This window comes from Tyto alba, unplaced genomic scaffold (genome assembly GCF_018691265.1).
Source record: "Tyto alba isolate M040663 unplaced genomic scaffold, T.alba_DEE_v4.0 Super-Scaffold_40, whole genome shotgun sequence".
NCBI classification, from domain to species: Eukaryota; Metazoa; Chordata; class Aves; order Strigiformes; family Tytonidae; genus Tyto; species Tyto alba.
The window spans coordinates 47159515-47178631 of NW_024881316.1; the positions used below are offsets into that span (position 1 = coordinate 47159515).

Here is a 19117-nt window from a genome sequence, read left to right on the forward strand (position 1 = left end):
AAAAACCCTCAATCCAACCTTGTAATGAAATTCGCTTCTATAATTTGGCTTAATTTCGGAGGCAAAAACACATTCTCACATATTTCTCTGGTTATTTAAGCAGCGTTTCACACCAAAGGCGTATTTACACCTTCCTGCCAGACAGCAGTGTGAATTCAGGATCCATCTACAAGGTGAATATCTGGCATTTCCAATCTCTCTTTCTCCAACCCTTCAGGCATAATTACACACATCTCCCCCCCAAAAAGCAAGCTCTACCCGTAACAGCTCAACCTTGCTATTACGACTGAGGGGTTTTGGCAGTGTAATCGCGTTATTCCGGGATCGGACGTTGCTGTAAGATGGAACTGGAGCGGCCATCCCAGCAAAAAAAAAAAAAAAAATCAGCATTTCTGCCTCTGCCCTCCCAGCGTGAGCAAAGCCGGCGGCTTTAAGCCCACGGTCTGAGCTCGCGACACGGATCCCCGCCTGGTTTCGCAGGCAGTGCTGAGCCCCAAATGGGAGGCAGACGCTTCGTTAAGTCTTTTTCTAATAGGGTTGCAAAACGCCTCGAAAGACTCGAGATATTTGGCTGCATCCCCCCCACCTTCCTCTGCCTTGTGCCCCCCCCGGGAGCATCGCCGAGCAGGGGGAGATCCCCAAATATCCCATTTCTGCAGCTTCTTTTCAGTTAAGGAAATTGTAGGGAAGGAAGAAAACACCGGGCTGGTATGTGATTTTGGGAACAAAACCGCTGACAGATGTTATGCTATATTTGCACCCCTTTTCCCTACGCATACAAAGCACTGCAGGGCTCGAGGAGCAAAAATTTCAGCTCAGAGCCCTGTGCTGATGAGAGACAAGGTCTCTGCGGGTTTTGGGACTACACTATCAATCTTTTAAAATTGGATTTTCCTTCAAATTGCATTTCTCCACCTGTATTTTTAACAGCCCTTGCAAACATTGTCCCCCAGCAGCAACAGGCTGCTGACCTTCAGGCACAAGAACTTGCTCATCTCACTGCTTTTTCACCCAGTTTGGGATTTTTGTTTGCTGGTTGGTGCTTTGTAGGTGCTTTTTTTTCAAGGCATTCTTAATTTTTCAGAGTGAAATCATTTGACCATTCAAAATGCCCAGCTGCGTTTGGGATAACCAATTTTGGGGACACCCTCTCTGCTGGCTGAGCCAAGGTTTTTCCATCATCAGAAGACCACAGAGGCGGCAGGATCGGACCCAATTTCCTTTGGGAAAGACCGCTTGATAAATGTTCATCTGTTTCCAAAGATTTCACCTCTTTTCCCCCAAAATTGGTGGCAATAAATATGAAGAGAGCAAAACATAGGCTGTCTCTTAAAAAAAAATATTGCTGTTATTGTTACAGGGATAAAGACACATACATGAGCACATGTGCGGAGGAGAAAAATAATTAATCCTGGCTTTATAAAGTCTTAGATTCAGTGCCACTATCTACTGACTTGAGTTGCACTGCTTTCCAAAAATTCATGAGCATTTCTAATGTATTATATACTACACCATGGCTGTTCTATGCAACTTACGCATTTGTATTTGTCAATAAAGTACAATTTTCAGTTGAGGAATTGTATTATTAATAAGGGTGATATAGTACCCATGATGGTGGTATTTTTATTATTATAGTTGCTTCATTTACAATATAAAATATACTGTTTGGGGATTTGGAGGGTACTAATCAGTTGCGTATTGGAGCTTGATCTTGCTCAGAGATTAGAAACCCTAATTCTGTGAGTTTCATCTCAAATCCCAGACTGACTGGTGACAATTAAATTAAGCAGGAGAGCAGAATGTGGCTTGAAACCTGCAGGGGGGAACAAAGCCCTGGGCCAACCTTCCCCGCCGGCGGAGCCGAAGTGAGAAATGCAACCGCTTGCAAAACAGGGGATGTAGGGTCCCGTGTAAAATGCAGACACGTCCTGCAGCCCCATCCCTCCGTCCTACAGCCCCATCCCTTTGTCCTGCAGCCCCATCCCTCCATCCTACAGCCCCATCCCTCCGTCCTACAGCCCCATCCCTCCGTCCTACAGCCCCATCCCTCCATCCTACAGCCCCATCCCTCCGTCCTGCAGCCCCATCCCTCCGTCCTGCAGCCCCATCCCTCCATCCTACAGCCCCATCCCTCCATCCTACAGCCCCATCCCTCCGTCCTGCAGCCCCATCCCTCCATCCTACAGCCCCATCCCTTTTTCCTACAGCCCCATCCCTCTGTCCCGCAGCCCCATCCCTTTGTCCTACAGCCCCATCCCTCCGTCCTACAGCCCCATCCCTTTGTCCTGCAGCCCCATCCCTTTGTCCTACAGCCCCATCCCTCCATCCTACAGCCCCATCCCTTTGTCCTACAGCCCCATCCTTCCATCCTACAGCCCCATCCCTTTGTCTTACAGCCCCATCCCTCCGTCCTACAGCCCCATCCCTCCGTCCTACAGCCCCATCCCTCCGTCCTACCTCCCCATCCCTCCGTCCTACAGCCCCATCCCTCTGTCCTACCTCCCCATCCCTCCATCCTACAGCCCCATCCCTCCATCCCACGGTCCCATCCCTGTGAGGGCAGGGACAGCAGAGATGCTGGGCCCCCCCCCATCGCCCGCTGCCCCACGGGGAGCAGCCACCTCATCCTTAGATGCTTGGGGAAGGTCAGGAGCTGCTTGTAGGGCAGAGGGTCAGTAACAAATGCCGATGAGTCACTGGAAATGCCTGCTCAGGGGATGCTACAGGGCAAATCTCTTAGCATCCCTATGGGAAAGCTTAAGATCTGGTTCACAATCTCTCCCCCACCAGCAGTGGAGAAGACATTTTCCAACCAAGCGTCTGCTCCAGGCTTTGATCTTCCCAGATGCTGCTGCTGTGTTCAAACGGTGCCTGTTCAGGGAGCCCTGACTTCGACTGAGTCAAAACAAAACGCAAAGCACCCGTCAGAAATTCCCACAGCCCCTCTCCCCGATTTACTCCCAATCACATCCACCTCCTCGATGCCACGGCAAAAGAAAAGCCCCGCTGCTTTTTTGGAAAGAGCAAAATTACAGGGGGGTGGGGGTGGCAAATCAGGATCTGGCCCTTCATTCCCAGGCTGGAAACATCCAGGAGGCAGCGAGCGGCCGCGGGCTGGATGCGCTCGGGCTCCCATGCCGCCCTCAATCCCCGCTCCCCTCTGCCTGGGGAAGGGGCAAGCTGTGAATTTTGGGACAGTTTTCAAGAAGTTTTTGGTGCTGGAAGGGAAGCGTCCTGAAAGGGGACTTTGCAGCCGGACCTTTTCATGCCTCATTAAGTCGGGAATTCACTGTAAAGCCATCCCAGGGAATGCCTGGAGCAAGTTCACGGCCTCGGCCCTGCTGGGTCTGATCCTGCCCTTCAGGATAATGAAATCACTCGACAAACTTACCCTGAAAAACTCAAATTTGGCATTTTTGAACTCACACCGGGGAAAGATTTTCAAGTAAACCCATGTGATTTACGCACCCATCCTTCCCACTTTGTAGCACAGAGCTTCACTGGCATGTTTTAACCCAGGCCAAAATTCCTCTTATTACAAAAAATTAGAAAATTTCCATTTTCTATCATGTTTGTATACAGTTTCACCAAACTTCTTTCCTCAGTACATGGATTTACAGCGGGGAAAAAAATGCCATGTCCAATTGCATAGACTTCATATCTGTATCTGCATATCCAGCTACACCTGCAAAGATTTGATCTTCGTTATTAAAAAATTATCATAATTAATATTCTCAGGGGCATGCTGCAATTAGCACTGGCCAAAGGTGACGATTCTCCAGAAAGTAAAATCGCTGGAGAGAAATGAGAGGGCTGCAAAAATCACTTGATTTAATATAGCCTCGCGTGAAGGATTTTGCTTCCACCCTGAGATTCCTCATTGTGTGGAGAATAAAAATATCTTTAGCCCTAAGGAAAGACAAAGGAAGGAGTCTGGGCTCCACCATACCAGGGACTGAGTCAGGCTCAAATGCGTTATTAAAGTGGGTCTGTGACGGGTTCAATCCACGGTGGTGTTTCCCTCCCACTAAATCTTTCAGTGCCTTCAATTTTTCAGCCCATCGGGGCTTTTCACCCTTTCTCATCAAAAAAAAAAAAAAAAAAAAAATCAACCAACCAAAAAAACCAAACAAAAAACCCAACAAAAATTACTTATCTGTCTTCTCTCTGCTCAGAAATGACCAGCCAGCCTTGTCGTGCTTCATACAACCCCTCGACACCCGCAGCCTGAGCAAGGCATCGCCCCGGCGTCGGGCAGGGACCCGGCTGGGAGCAGCCGGCAGCGGCCGCGTCCCGACTCGGGGAGAGGAGGGAAAGGGGCAGGTCTGGACCTTAAACCACTTGCTGGAGGAACTGCCTTCCGAAAAATGCATTTTAATCCTGAATTTAAAACTAGCCACCTTTCAGGCAGTTTCCTTTTTTTTTTTTTTTTTTTTTTTTACCAGAAAACTAGCATTTTTTATATAAAACCCAAGTGCTTTTTCCACTCTTAAGGCAGACACTTAATTAGACTCACCCTAATCAATCCCCCAGGTTCCTGCCGTGCTGCCCTGGGCGATGCTGAAGGCAATACCATGAATCCAGCACCCAAATCAGGACCTGGGGATAGAAGGGGGGTCCCGACTCCTTCCTCCTTCATTAATGACCGCTAAAGTTTCCTGGACTGGCTCAATGCATCCCGTCTTCCCGGTGCTATTTAAGAACCCAGATAAAAACCACTTTTTGCCACCAAAATTAGGCTGCGAGACCTGCAATGCAAACCACTGCCTAACGCAGGGCTTGAAACCCCAAAATCACTACGCTCAATCTCTGGCACCTTAAAAGCTGCCGGGTATTTCTGCAACTGCAATTTGTCATTTTCATTATTTTGGTTTTAAGTTATTTTTATTAGTAAGAGTCCTTTTGAGACCACTGCAAAAAGGTGATATTTTTTTTTTGTCAAGGTAGTCAAATATGAATGCGCATATGTCCTTGCTAATATTCAGCCATTATTTGATTATTCAACTCATCTTGCTTTTTTCCTGTACTTTCTACCTTCTCATGGCTTCCCAAAAACATTGCCTGGTTGGCCAAAGCTGTCCTTAAAGATAACCTGTTCCCCATTTTAAGCACTTTCATAATGCCCAAAGAAAAGCAAAAGGAATTGGCAAGGCCAAGCCTGCACTGACGCCCAACTTTCCTTTCTTTAACGTCTTAAAATCATGTCAAAGATAAAGCAAATCTTGCAAGACGTGATGGAAAAATTACCCTCAGAGATTCAGGTTAAAGAACGCAATCTTAAAATGTATCTGCAGACAAATTTGAGTCATTTTCTTTGTTAACCCCAACCCCGAAGCCAACGGGAATACCTTTATGGAGAGAAGGCGCAGAGGAAAAAAGGGTTTGTGAAACCATGATGCAAGGATGTGCCCTGCATTTCTCTCCCCAATTCTCCCTCTTCCACCATACAAAATTTAAAAGCTATATTTTAAGCCATTCCGGCTGGTTTTTGGTCATAGGACCTAAGGGCACTTAATGAAATAAAAGGCTCCAAGATCAGGATCAGCACAGGAGATCAGGGCTGAAATTTTGGGGGGGCGAGGAGACACTGAAATACAGAGCTGGGTTGTTCAGATGGGCCCGAGTCCCCCAAAAAGCATGATAATAAATGTGGGTACATTTCTTTTTCTCCTCCTCCCCCCTCAGACCTAAATTTCCCTTCTCTTTCCCTTTTTCTAGCCTAACCAGCCTTTCCAAAATTTAAACAAATTGTCATAACAATAAACCAGCCCAAAGGGAAGATCTGGAATTCATGGGCCAAACTTTGATTTCCCCATTTTCCAAACAAATATTCCCCATTTTACACCCGGAGGCAGCTGGGGAAGGGGCTGCCTGCACATCCACGGGGCATCGTGGTCCTGCACACCACGGTCACCCCCATCGCAGCCCCTAAATCCCCTCGGAGCTGCTCGTGGAGCCAGCAGACCCTTGGCACATAATTTCTTACTGCTCCAGGCCTACCCTAAATTATATTCATTTCTTTTGGAAGCCGTGATCCTGGAGGATATTTTGAAATGACAGTTTTGCGGAGAAAACGTGAGTGTGAGGGATGGTGAGGGGGGGGGCCCCGCAGTGCTGTGGTTGCCAGAGACAGAGACATCCTAAATCCGCCGAGTTTCTCCCTCCTGCCCGTTCGCGCCTCCTCGCGCGACTCCGAGAGGGGTGCGTGGGCAAAAATTTGGGGGGGGTGTGTGTGCGTTGTGAAATAATTTGGGGTGAAACCCACCCTCCCCTACCCCAACCGTGGCAGCGCTCACCTATGTTGGCGTGGCGGGTGGCCGCGGGGGTCCCTCGGCTCTGCAGGTTGTGGAGCATGGGGCTGTCGAAGGGTGAAGAAGTCCAGGTCGTGGCCATTTCGGGGCTCATGTAAGCCGGGTAGGGGGTGGAATAGGAGGTGCCGAACCCCCTGCTGTACTGCTCCCTCCCGTTAGCAGAAAGGTTCAAGGAGCTGCCGTAAGCCGCCGCGGCTTCCCGGGAAGAGGTGGCCGGGATGGGGGTGCTGGTGGAGAAGGAGAACCGAGGTGACACGGAAGGGTGAGAAGATCCGGGGTTGTAAGCGGCGCTTTCGGCTCCGGGTTGAGTCCAGATGGAGTGGCTGGAGACGGGGCTGCCTTGCTGGGAAGAGCCGCTGCTCTGGAGGTACGGCAGGCTGGGGAGCATGGAGGTGACCCTCGTGGTGGGCACATAGACGGGGGACGCTGCGGCCGCGCTGTGCATGAAGCCACCTGCCCCCTCGTACGCCGGAGGGCCGGGGTTAGCTGCCATGGCTAAACTCTGGTACATGTCGCGACGGGCCTCCCCAAACCCCAGCCGGGTCCCCGGCCGCAATCCAGAGCGGTGGGGAGCGGGTGGAAAACCCCCAAACTCCGCTTTCCCCGGCGGTGAGCGGTGGCCGGGAGAGCGGTCTCGCGCGTGGGCACGGCCTTCCAGCCAAAACCCAACCACCGCCGGCGATGCAATTCGCCTCCGCAACCCCCCCCCACCCCCCTTTCCCCACCGCCCACCTTCCCCACCTTCAGCAGGTCCGGCCACCGCTTCGAGACCCCAAGCAAGAAGTCCAGGTCCCTCCAGAGGAGAGATTTAGCTCCCGCCTGGATTTAGCTTCTCCCACCGGGCTCCATCCATCACCTCCCGCCCCCCCCCCACCCACCCCCCCCCCTTCCACGACGAGGCTGGGCTGCTTAAAACCCTCGGTCAGTCTCCTCCCCGCCTTTCTTCCACCCCCCCCCAGCCCGCCCCGTCCAACAACACCTCCGGGGGAGGCAGGGGGAGATGCAGCCGGGGATGCAGGAGGAGATAAGGAGGTTAGAGCAGTCCCGGGGTGGGGGGGGGGGGGATGAAAAAGGCGAGGGGGGCGTTACGCAGCCGGGAAGGTGAGAGACAGCGATGCTTTCTCCTAGGGCCTGGAGCGCAAAAACCTTTGTCCCGCAGGTAGGGTCGGTGCTTTAAGTTGTTAATGGCCCCCGGGGCCGGCGTTTGATGTGGGGCTGGCAGCGGGGGGAGGCGACCCGGAGGCTGAGGCTGGGGGGTGTTGGGAAGGGGGGGGGGGGGGTGGTGTGGAATTAAATTAGGCAGCCGGTGGGGAAAGCGAGGGGGGAGAGGAGGAGGAGGAGGAGGAGGAAGGCTGGCTCGCCCCTCCCCACCCGTGCCTGCCCCACGCGTGTCCGTACCCTGCAAAGGCTGGGTGCTTAAAAGAGGAGGGGGGGGGCATTAAGCACTGCATCCCCCCATTAATGCTGCCCCGACCCACTTGCCTATGGGCAGCAGGCCTCTATTAGCACCCACGAAACTATTCCCGGGTGTTTTTAACCCACCCTCCCTTCTCTGCTTTTCCCTCGTGGGGAGAAGCTGGAAGCCCAGTGGGCTGACCCACGGGGGATTGGGGACGCCGTGGGTCCGGATGGGGAGACATTTCCCAAAGCCACTGGGCAGAGTGGGTGCGGTGGGTTTTTTTTCCCGTGTTGGTTTAGTTTCTGATTTGAGTTCCTTTGGAAAAGAGGGGGGGGCGGCTGGTTTTGGGGCAGAGCGCAGGCCATGGGATGCCATGGGAGCCCTGTATGTGGCGAGACCCCCAAAAAACACTTGTGGAGGGGGGGCCAGGGTGAAATACCCTTCTCAAGAAAGGTCTGGGAGGGAGGTGAAATTATCTGTGATGCTGCTTTCTCCACAGTTTGTGCAGGAATCCTAGAAAACCATCTCACACGCGGAGAAGGGCTGGATGGGGGGGCCGGGGGGGGGGAATTATGGCTGGAAAAATAACTCTTGGGACTGATTTAGATTTAACTAGCAGATTCCCCAGGCTGAACCCCTCCGTTGGGCTGAATTTAGCAGCAGAAGAGATAACCAGGAGATAAGGGCTGATACCCGGGAGGAGAGAGCGGCAGGCGGCCGAGGAAAGAGGGAGAAGCTGGAGGCAGCGTTGGGAAGGGGTAAGGATGGAAGCGAGCTGGGAAGAAGGGGGTTTAAGGGATCTCTGCTTCCCCCCCCCCCGAAACCCAGGGGATGGAGGAAGAGGTTGGTTCATGTGTGTGTAACCGGCCTAGGATGGAGTGTTTCCACAGGACTCTCCAAAGAGGAGCAGGAACCACAGGAGGGGAAAAAGGAGTGAATTCCCCTCGTGCTTTAAAAATGATGGTGATAATAAAAAAATCAACCCCCCCCAAAAAAAAAAAAAATTTAAAGGAAAATTGAGTGTTTTCAAGCCCGAGGAGACAATAGGAGGAAGCTTTCAGGGGAGGCCTGTGGGAAGGGGCTCGCTGGGCTCCCGGCGTGACAGCGAGGGAAAAGAGCAAGGGGACAACAGAGAAGCGCTACCCACCTTTGGAGCTGGGGGGGCAAAGGGTGGAGGGGGGGCAAGGCCGTGGGGCAGGACACCCCCTCGCTTCGGGGAAGGCAGAGGGTTATGAGATGCCTGGCTCCCGCCTGCTCCTGCTTCGTGGAGAGGGGTTAGGGGCAGCGGGGTTCTGTCTTACACAACCCCCCCAGAAGCCCCCCCCCAAAATCCAGGGCTCCCCAGTGTGGCCAGGCTCCCCAGTCCCACTCGCTGACTGGTTTGCCCACGTCACGTGAAAGTGGGCGGTGATGGGAGGAAAAGAGAGAGGGAGGGGGGGAGAGGTAAGCAGAGAGGCGGGGGAGGGGGGGCTGGTATCTGTTGCACCATCAGCCGGGCGCCAGGTTTCATTGCTGTGCAAAAGAAAAAAAAAAAAAAAAAAAAAAAAAAAAAAGAAAGAATAAAATAATAAAATCAAAGCACCAGCACGGGCATGACCACACGGCCGGCCCCACGCTGCAGGCAAAGTCCAGCCGGGCAGCCCTGCTCCACACCTCCCCAGCTCAGAGAAATAATAAAGGGTATTTCCTCGGAGAGGGGGGAACACGATACCCCCCCACCCCATCCAGGTCCCCAAGCCCTTTGGAGGCGACCCCCTTCCCTGGGGGGGCTTGCCCAGGGCGGGATTTCTCCAAGCTCCTGCCCCAAATCCTTCACGGTGTGTGGAGGGGTCACAGCTGCTCTCCCCTCTTCCCCAGCCTGTTTGGGGGTTACCCCCCCATCCCTAAAGCTGGGTACCCCTCTCTTCCCCCCCCCCCCCCCCCCGGAGGGAACCCCCACAGCACTGCTCCCCGGGAATAGCGCTCACACCCTTAATATTTCCTACAGCGCGGCGCCGGGGCTCCCCTTGAAAAATTCGGGGGGGGGGGGGGGAGGTGGGGAAGCTGGTAGAGGCTTTTTGGGTCTCAGAAAGACCAAAAAAAAAAAAAAAATATCTGAGGAATTTAAAAATCTCTGTATGAAAGAGGGAACAGGGGGAAAAAAAAAAAAGGGGAAAGCGATTTATTGAAGGGGGGGTGCCCCAAAGCTGGGAGGGTCACGGGGGGTCATGGGCTCCGTTACTCTGGAGAAGGGGGGGGGGCACGGGGACCCCCAAAAAAGGGGGGTCCAGCCCGGCGGGGCTGTGTGTGGAGGAGCTAAATCCACCAATCTAGGCACGAAGGTGGGTATAGGCACGTATAGAAATAAAGTTACAGGCAAATAAATGCAGCACGGGGAAATATCGGCAGTGGTGATGCTATGTGTGTTGCAGATAATTATGCATTAAGCACATAGGTGAAATATATATGTAATAATAAGTATGTAGTTATATACGTACCAATACAAACATTGCATATAGACGGGAATTAATGCGTGTTGGACACGGGAGCGTGTGTTACATATAAGCATGTATATACTCCCATACCTAAAAATACAGTGTCATTTATACCACGCTGTGTGCATGTGGGTATATATAAAAATATTCTTATGGATGTAGGGCTATCGGCATGCAGAGAAGGAAGGGGGAATTAAATATATCGATGTCTTTTTTTTTTTTTTTTATTATTATTATTATTTCTTCTCTCAAAGCAGATGCGTATCCAGATGTGCTGGGGTTTGGACACGCATCTCCCTCTCCACGCCTTGCAAAATCCCTGGCGATTTTCTCGACAAAAGCCGGGCTTTGCTTGAAGCTTCGTTGAATTCCGACTGAGTATCAGCGGTTTCCTTAACAAAAAAAAAAAAAAAAAAAAAAAAAGGCAAAAATCCAATTAAAACCGATTAAAACCGCCCGAGCAGCTCCACCAGGAGCAGAGATGATTTCAAGGACCTGCGTTGGCTTTGCCTCTTCTAGGAAAAACAACACTTAAAAAATAATCCCGTGGTCGGTTTTGCGTGTGCGTGGCCGGATCCAGCCTCTTTCAGCGGGAAAATACCGGTCCTGTGTGCCGAGCATCGCGTCGTGGGGCGGGGAGGTGCTCACCCTGAAAAATCAATGCCGTGAGGAGCTGAGCCGACCCCCCAGCCTGGGAGGGAGAGGATGGAATTCAGACAAATTTTATCCCGAAAAAAAACAAAACAAAACAAACAAACAGAAAAAAAAACACAACCAAAAAACCCCAAAGGATAGGACACCGCAGAGTGCAGCGACAAGAAAAAATAATAACTAAATACCTGCTCTGCACTCGGAGGAGCTTTTTTTTTTTTCCTTCTCTCGCCCGCAAAACGAAGCGGTTAACGAAATCTGGTTGAAAATAATCCTGCGGAACACACCTCGGCTTTTTCACTCTCTTTTCCAGACTCTTTTTTTCCCCTCTCAGGAAGGAAATAAATCGATACGAAGCCGTTTTGTATTTTTTCCCGCATCGAAGTTAATTCCGCGGCGGTTTTAGAGTTAAATCTCGGGGTGTTGATAGATGCACCCGGGAGTGACAGCGAACAAAGAAAAAACAAACAAACAAACAAACAAACGGACAACAAAACATTAGGAATTGGGGCTGACGGGAGACGGGAAAAGTTGATTTTAAATTTTCTCCGCAGGACTGTGCTGAAAATTTAATATTTAAAAAAAATCTTGAAAAAAAAAAAGCGATTAAAAAAAAAAAAAAAAAAAAGCAAAACCACAGCAGGCAAGTGTGGTTTTAACAGAGAAAGGGATAAAGGCAGCCGGCGGCTGCTGTGCCAAGCCTGCACGCGTAATTTTGAACATTTTTTTTTTTTTTTTTTTAATTTATTTTACTTATTCCACCAGCCGCCAGCTGGGAAAGGACCTTGGGGGTGGGGGGGTGTGTGTCTGGGCCTTACGGGGTGCAGGGGAGCGAGCAAAACACCGGTGCCCTCGGCTGGGTGGCACCTGCGGGCGGTATATATCTATAGGCACAGATCTATAGGTGCGTATCTATAGGTATCTATAGGTATAGGGGATGTGGAGAAGCGGCCGGGGGGGTTGCACGGCGCTGGTTTGTATTAGAGCAGCCGGTGTAATTTGGGGGGGGGGGGGCAAATCGAGGGGATTGGGCCCCTCTGCACCCCCGGTTTTGGGGGGGCGGCGCGGCAGGATCGGGCCCGGCGCGGGGTGGGGGTGGGGGGGTGGGACACGAGGCGCTGGAGACGTCCCGGGGTGGCACCGCGGGGCACCCGCCTCTCCCCCCGCCTTTGGGGGGGGTTTGGGGATGGGGGGGGTTTAGAGGGGGATGCCGCTGCCCCCCCCCCCCCCCCTCTGCCCGCTCCTGCCCTCCCCCGATTTGGCCCACACGGGGTAAAGGAGTGGGGGGGGGCCCAGCATCAAACCGCGGTGGAGGGATGGGGAGGGGTGAATCAGCCCCCCCCGCTCTCGGGGGACTGATCCTGATCTCCCCCCCCCCCCCCCAGCCTTGCACCCCTACCCACGCGTCGGGACACCTCAGCCTGAGGAAACCCCACTGTGAGCAACCGACCCCACAGCTGGGGGGGGGGGGGGGGCGGAAACCACAGAGATAAACATCCCCCCCCACCCACAACCGAGAGCGCGTGTGGGCAGGAAGGTGTCAGAGCTGGAGGGGGCCCCCTTAGGCTCCCTCCCCCCACCCCAACTTATCAACGTCTCTTGTCGCACCTTCAGAGACACTTTCCTAAACAAACGTCACATCTGTTACAGGGTGACAGTGGCCCTAAAATGCCACCCCCCTCCCTCTGGATTCCCCGCCCCCCCCAAGGCCAGGTACTGCTGGGTGGGAGAAGGACGTCCAGAGATTTCAGCAATGCTCCAGGAGCATTTCTAAATTGTTTTTGACTGCCCCTTCCTCCCCCAAATATTGTTATTCCTTTTTATTTTTAAATGCTTTTAACATTTTTTTTTTATTTTATATTTTGTTTGGGTTTTATTTTGTTTTTTAAATTTTATTTTTATTTTGTATTTTGTATATTGTATTTTGTATTTTTTATATTTCATTTTTTATTTTGGATTTTGGATTTTTATTTTTTTTTTCTGGTTTTATTTTTTCTTTTTTCTCTTTTACATTTTTCTTTTCTCTTTTTCCTTTTTATTTTTTTTTTTTTTTTAAATTTTTCTTTTTTCTTCTTTTTCTTCTTTTTTTTTTTTCTTTTTCTTTTCTTCTTTATTTCTTCTTTCTTTTTTAATTTTTTATTTTCTTTCTTCCCCCCAAGCCCCAGTGTAAATAACTACAAACAAACTCCCCAAGGACAAATCCATGGGCACAGAGATGCGTGGAGCAACACTTCATGCTCCGATGCAGCAGGAGGGCAGAGAGGCTGAGCGGTGAGGGGCAGCGCCGGGGTGATTTGGGGAGAGTCAGGACCCAAAACCCACCCGGAACTGGGATCTTTCCCCAGGATATGAACACGTGTGCCTGCATCACACTTTGCATGATTCCACGTGTGTCTGTGCCACTGTGTGAACGTGGTGGATGCCTGATGCAGGGGACAGAAGTGTCCCGGGGAGGGCACTGAAAATACGCTGTGGGTCAGCGTCCCACGCTCCTGTTCAGCTTTACTGCCAAAATCGAGTGAATTGAGCCTAAAATATCAGGGCTCTGCAGTTCCCAATCCGGGACCCTCTCAGCTGGTGGGGAGCTGTGACAGCCCAGCACAGAGGGGGGGCTTCCCCACGGTGTGATAGAATGACTGTGTGGGAACCTGTGGGCGCTCGTCACCGGTGGGTGGGGGGGATCCCCTGGGGCCACCGGCGTGGGGATGAATGGGTGAGCGTCACCTCCAGGGATGAGGGGGTTGGGGGGCCCGTGGGGGGGGTCACGTCACCGCCGGGGCGCCCGTGACCCACTCTCACCGCCATCCCCGCGTGCTGGTTTATTGTCACCGCTGCGGCACTTTGACGTGATGACAACAAAGCCGCGTGTGGGGAGCACACCGGCAGTGCCCCCGTGAAATCGCCCCCCCTGGCTGCTGGCACGGCCCCTCGTGTCCACCAGTGACGGCAGCGGTGATGGAAAGCCCCTTCCCATGCCGGAGAGTCTGGGAAAACCTCCTGCACCAGGCAGAAGACTGGGCTGCTTGGAATTGCGTGGGCTGGAGCCCCAGCAGTGCAAAACCTCAGTCAGTGTCACTGTCCATCTACCCAGTTATCCATTTGCACATTTATCCATCTACCCATTTATCCATATATCCATGCACCCACGTATCCATATATCCATGTAGCCATGTAACCATATATCCATCTACCCATTTTTCCATTAATCCATCTATCCATCTATCCATTTATCCATCTGCATATTTATCCATCTACCCATTTATCCCTGTAACCATATATCCATCCACCCATTTACCCATTTATCCATATATCCACGTAACCATAATCCATCTACCCATTTATCCATGTATCCATCTATCCATTTATCCATCTGCATATTTGCCCATCTACCCATTTACCCATTTATCCCTGTATCCATCCACCCATTTACCCATTTATCCATATATCCACCTACCCATTTACCCATTTATCCATATATCCACGTAACCATAATCCATCTACCCATTTATCCATGTATCCATCTATCCATTTATCCATCTGCATATTTGCCCATCTACCCATTTACCCATTTATCCCTGTATCCATCCACCCGTTTACCCATTTATCCATATATCCACCTACCCATTTATCCATTTATCCATATCACCTACTCATTTATCCATTTATCCATATATCCATACATTCTTATATGCATTTCATGTATCAATCTATTCATCTAGGCACGCATCCATATACCGATGTAACTTTCTAGTTATTTCTATGCCTATTTGCCTGTTAGTGCCTATCTACTTGCTGAAATACCTATTTATTTATCTATACATATCTCTCTATGGGTCTAAGTCTCTCACTTATGTCTCTATCTGTCCCTATATATCCTTATCTGTCACTCTATCTCCGTGTGCGGCTGCATCCGTGTGTCCCTCCCCATGGATATTTATTTATGGGTCTGTGTGCTGAGCCTGGACCCGTGGGGCTGTCAGTACCACCTCAGCTATGGGGCTGCCTGTGCCCCCCAGGCCTGTGGGGCTTCCCACACCCTCTGACAAGTGGTGCTGCCTGTACCCCCCCCAAGTCCCTCCCCCCCCAGATCCATGACTGCCTGGACCCCTTGGTCTGCCCGTCTCCCAGACCCACGGGGCAGGTCGTACTCCCTGAGGATGCCCGGACCCCCTGGATTTACGGGGCTGCCTGTGTCCTGACCCACGGAGCTGCCCACACCCCAGATCGATGGGGCTGCCTGTGACCCGACCCACAGCCCTGCCAGCACCCCAGACCCACGGGGCTGCCTGTACCTCGACCCACAGCCCTCCCCACACTCCTCCCGCCGTAGCCGCCCGTATCCTGAAACCACGGGTCTCCCTACAGCCCGGATTAAGGGGGTTGCCTGCCTGCACCTCAGACCCCAATTTGGGGGGGGGGTGCTGCCTGCGTGCACCCCGGCCGTGCCGTCGGCGGTGCCGTCGGGGCGGCGAGGCCGGGGCTGTCAGCCCCTATTGATGAGGTGTGGGCTGATGGCGGGGAGCGGCGGCCGCCAGCTCCGCTCCAGACTCCCCGGCGCTGGGGTCAGTGCCCCGGCCAGCCCCGTCGCCGCCGGGAAAGGAAGGGCTGGACCAGGAGGGGATGCTCCTGCTCCCCCCCTCCGAGCATCAACCACCGGGCAATGGGCTGGGGGGGGGGGGGGGGACACGGCAGCGGTGGGTTTGGATCTGATGAGAAAGGGCCAAACCTAACCCAAATCCTCCGTCCCTGGATGGCAGATGCAGTGTCAGGGTGGAGGCGTCATCACTGATTTCCTCCTGGGCTGAAAAAAACATTTCTTTTTTTTTTTTTTTTTTTCCTCTCCGCACTGACACATCAGGGAGTTGCATGAGTTTGAATTAATCCACCTATTCTGGAGAGGAAAAAAAAAAAAAAAAAAAATGAGAGAAACAAAAGTGAAGCTGCAAAGTCAAATATTAGCTTTTCATACTGATTCTCAGTGCTCGAAACACTGAAAATCCCAAGTGCTAAATCCACGTGAAATTCTCCCACATGAGCAAAGGACAAGTAGGGTTTCACATGCAGGCAAGTGCTGGCAGGACTGAACGGTAATGCAGGAGGTTGGTTTGACCTTGGACTAGATTGCCAGTCAAAAAACAGAAAATATTGACAGTTTTTAAATGGAAAACTTAAAAAAAAAAAAAAAAAAGGCCTAAAAATATCTAGTCTTTTTCAACAAGGGAAAAAACCCTCTGGTGCAGGGTGAGCGTGTGATCGGAGGTTGACGGTGTCGTCCAGCAAGGGACAGCTGGGAGCTTTCTGGGAATATCCCTCACTTCACCTGGATCTGTCACAAATTAATTCTCTGAGCTCAGGACACTGGGCTGGGACCCAGAAGATGCTTACACAGCCTCCCCCAAATATCTCGGCCTCAGTTTTGCAAAAGAAAGGAGGATCCAAACTCCTGCTGGAATCGGGGACCTAAAAAGCCTCAGGCATCCTGAGCAAGGTGTTAGGACATGGGAAAGACTCAGCTCCTTCCATGGTGTGGGATGTTTAGGAGCAGAGGCTGGATAAGCAGAGTTGGTGCTAATAAATAATTAGTCATTAATCTCCAAGCGCTGCCAGGGCTCCTTTGGATTATATCTAATTTCCATGTGATCTACACAACAATTTCTGGAGTTGAATGACATCGTGGGCATTTTGTTCTTTTCTAACTTTCCAACTTTCTAGAAATTTCCCACCAAAAAAACACTCAGAGCACCCCTTACGCTGCTCTTCTCCAGACAAGTGAATGTTGCAACCTTCCCCAGCTTTGCTCAGGGCAGCAGGAATTCAGACTATGACGATGAGATTCCTATGGCTGCGCAAATAAAGTTTCCAGCTTCCCTTTCCCATCGGGAAGAGCCTGCTCACTCTTCTGCTTCTCCTCTTTTGGGTTTGTACCATAAAGAAAAGTATCGATGGTGTTAATATTGCTGATGCAGTGGCATTACTTGAGAGCAGCAGAGCTGATGATCCCTTAAATCTGCTCAAACCCATCTTGGCTTTGGCTTTTAGCCTAGGCGTTCAGCTTTACACTGACCTAGGAGTGCTGTCCAGGATGGAAAATCTTGGGCGAAGGTGGCATTTTGTCATCTGTGGGGAAAAGCAAGAAATTCCACAGCATGCCTTAACCGTAAAAGATACCGTAACGCTCCAGATGAGGCCATGGAGATGATCAGGGGGCTGGAGCAGCTCCCCGGGGAGGCCGGGCTGAGAGAGTTGGGGGGGTTCAGCCTGGAGAAGAGAAGGCTCCGGGGAGCCCTTTGAGCGGCCTCCCAGGGCTTAAAGGGGGGACAGGAGAGGTGGGGAGGGACTCTGGGTCAGGGGGTGGGGGTAGGACAAGGGGGGATGGTTTTAAACAGAGAGAGGGCAGATTTATACAAGATCTAAGGCAGAAATTGTTCCCTGTGCGGGGGGTGAGGCGCTGGCCCAGGGTGCCCAGAGCAGCTGTGGCTGCCCCCTCCCTGGAAGGGTTCAAGGCCAGGTTGGACGGGGCTGGGAGCCCCCTGGGCTGGGGGAAGGGGGCCCTGCCCGGGGCAGGGGGGTTGGGTCTAGATGGTCTTTGAGGTCCCTTCCAACCCAAAATAGTCTGTGATTCTGTGATTTTATGATTCTATGAACATGAAAGTTCATTATTTTATCATGAAATTATATTGCTACTGTCAGGCAAAACTGCAGTGCAGCGCACAGTGGAAAGAATACCCAGGAATGTTACCAGTATATATCTAATTAGTCCTCATTCTTAGTTCATTAATACAGTGTTGATATTATTAATAAACAGTAATACCAGTTAGTCAATGCGCTTGGAGATAGATGCACCTCTGTTTTTTCATGGATCTCCATAAGCATCATACAAGTAAGGAGGAACGCTGTGAGTTCTGGGGCTGGCCAGTGTAAGAGGGGGTGAGACAGACTCCAGGGCATTGCTTGAATTTTGGAGGGTGTTATTGAAAAAAAAAAAAAAAAAAAAAAGTTTGAAGTAGAAGAGCCTGGATTTGAAAGTCTGTGTAGTTCTAGCTATCATCTGTCAATCAATCTATCAATCCATCAATCAATTTATCTATTTTCCAGGTGGAAAAAATATATAGATTTCGATAAAGCTGGATGCTCTTGTAAACTCAGCTATCTGAGTTTGTAACGTACCTAGCTGAGCAGACAGTGCTTTGAATAGGCCTATATAGCTCTTGTCTTGCAGGAGACAGCAGCTCGGGCTCGGTGCTGTGTTGTCCTACCCTGGCCAGGTACCAGGGACTGGATGGATGCTGTGAGGAAGGTGGTGGGAGATCCTCATCTGCTGTCATGAAGGAAAGTGAAAACTCTGCTTGAGTTTTCTGGACAGAGTGATTTGCATCTTGCACCTGGTCTTGGGGTCTTGCCCCATAACTGGTCTGAGTTTTCTTTGGCTTAACATTCTTGCTAGCAACGTAAAAACTATACTGAAGGAGGAGCAGCAGTGCAAGGAGAGATTGTAGCTTTTATTAGACTGGGTGACATCTTTGTGGAAAAAAAAAAAATACGCTTTTGCCTGGGAATCCTCTCCATTTTTAGGGTGAGCAGGCTTCCCAGACCTTTCAGAGGACCTGGGTCCTCTGAAAAAAGACATCTTCCTTTGCCCTCCCATCTAAGTGGCCACCATCTTCACGGCTGACTCTACGGGGAATATTGCGCTGGTGAAAAGATGTACTAACAGCGTTTCAAGCAAGGGGGACAAAGCAGACTTTGATTTCGTACGTAACGGCAAAGACATCGCAAAAGCACACGTCTTCACATAGGCTGGAAAAACGTGTGTCACGGCAACGTCACCCTTGCTGGTACCCAAAAGGCTAAATGAAGGATGGCTCCTGTACTCGGCAATGGTACCTCCAAGAGAGACGGCAGATCTTGGGCTTGCTTGTGTTGACCAGCTGTAGCTCCCCAGTCCTTGCTCCTTGACCATAGGAGACCAGAATCAGGCTGTATCAGGTATTTTTTCTTTTTTTCTTTTCTTTTTCTTTTCTCTTTTACAGAGGATCCCTGGACACTTTATGAAGGTTACCAAGTTAAGCCTCACAACAACACTGCGGGGTAGGTGGATCTCATTATCTGGGAAGACAAGGGAGAGGATCATTAAAAGGCTTGTGGGGGATAGAAGATCCAGGACAGGACCTGTCTTTCACAGAGCACTTAGTCCCTTGCCTTAACACAGGATTATGTATTTTTGGCAGAACAGCTGTAAAGTCTCACTGTAATGCCAGTGGGGCATTGGAGGCATCGGAGCA

At 51.1% G+C, this 19117-nt stretch overlaps 1 protein-coding gene and 1 long non-coding RNA gene across 4 annotated transcripts in view; one reads left to right on the forward strand and one right to left on the reverse strand.

Moving 5' to 3' along the window:
- GATA4 (GATA binding protein 4) overlaps nucleotides 1–7004 on the reverse strand; it is a 28747-nt gene extending 21743 nt beyond the window's left edge. For both annotated transcript variants that reach the window (XM_042803515.1, XM_042803514.1), the window contains exon 1: nucleotides 6297–7004. In XM_042803515.1, coding sequence (XP_042659449.1) covers nucleotides 6297–6822 — 526 coding nt within the window. In that variant the 5' untranslated portion in view covers nucleotides 6823–7004. The remainder of the gene's footprint in view (nucleotides 1–6296) is intronic.
- Nucleotides 7005–7383: 379 nt separating this feature from the next.
- On the forward strand, nucleotides 7384–11199 carry LOC122154528. Of its 2 annotated transcripts, XR_006166510.1 has the most exons (3): nucleotides 7384–7470; nucleotides 8317–8468; nucleotides 10442–11199. It is a non-coding gene; the product is annotated as an uncharacterized LOC122154528 (long non-coding RNA). The 2 variants fall into 2 exon arrangements; XR_006166509.1 differs by lacking the exon at nucleotides 7384–7470 and having other exon boundaries at nucleotides 8275–8468.
- The last annotated feature ends 7918 nt before the right edge of the window (nucleotides 11200–19117 follow it).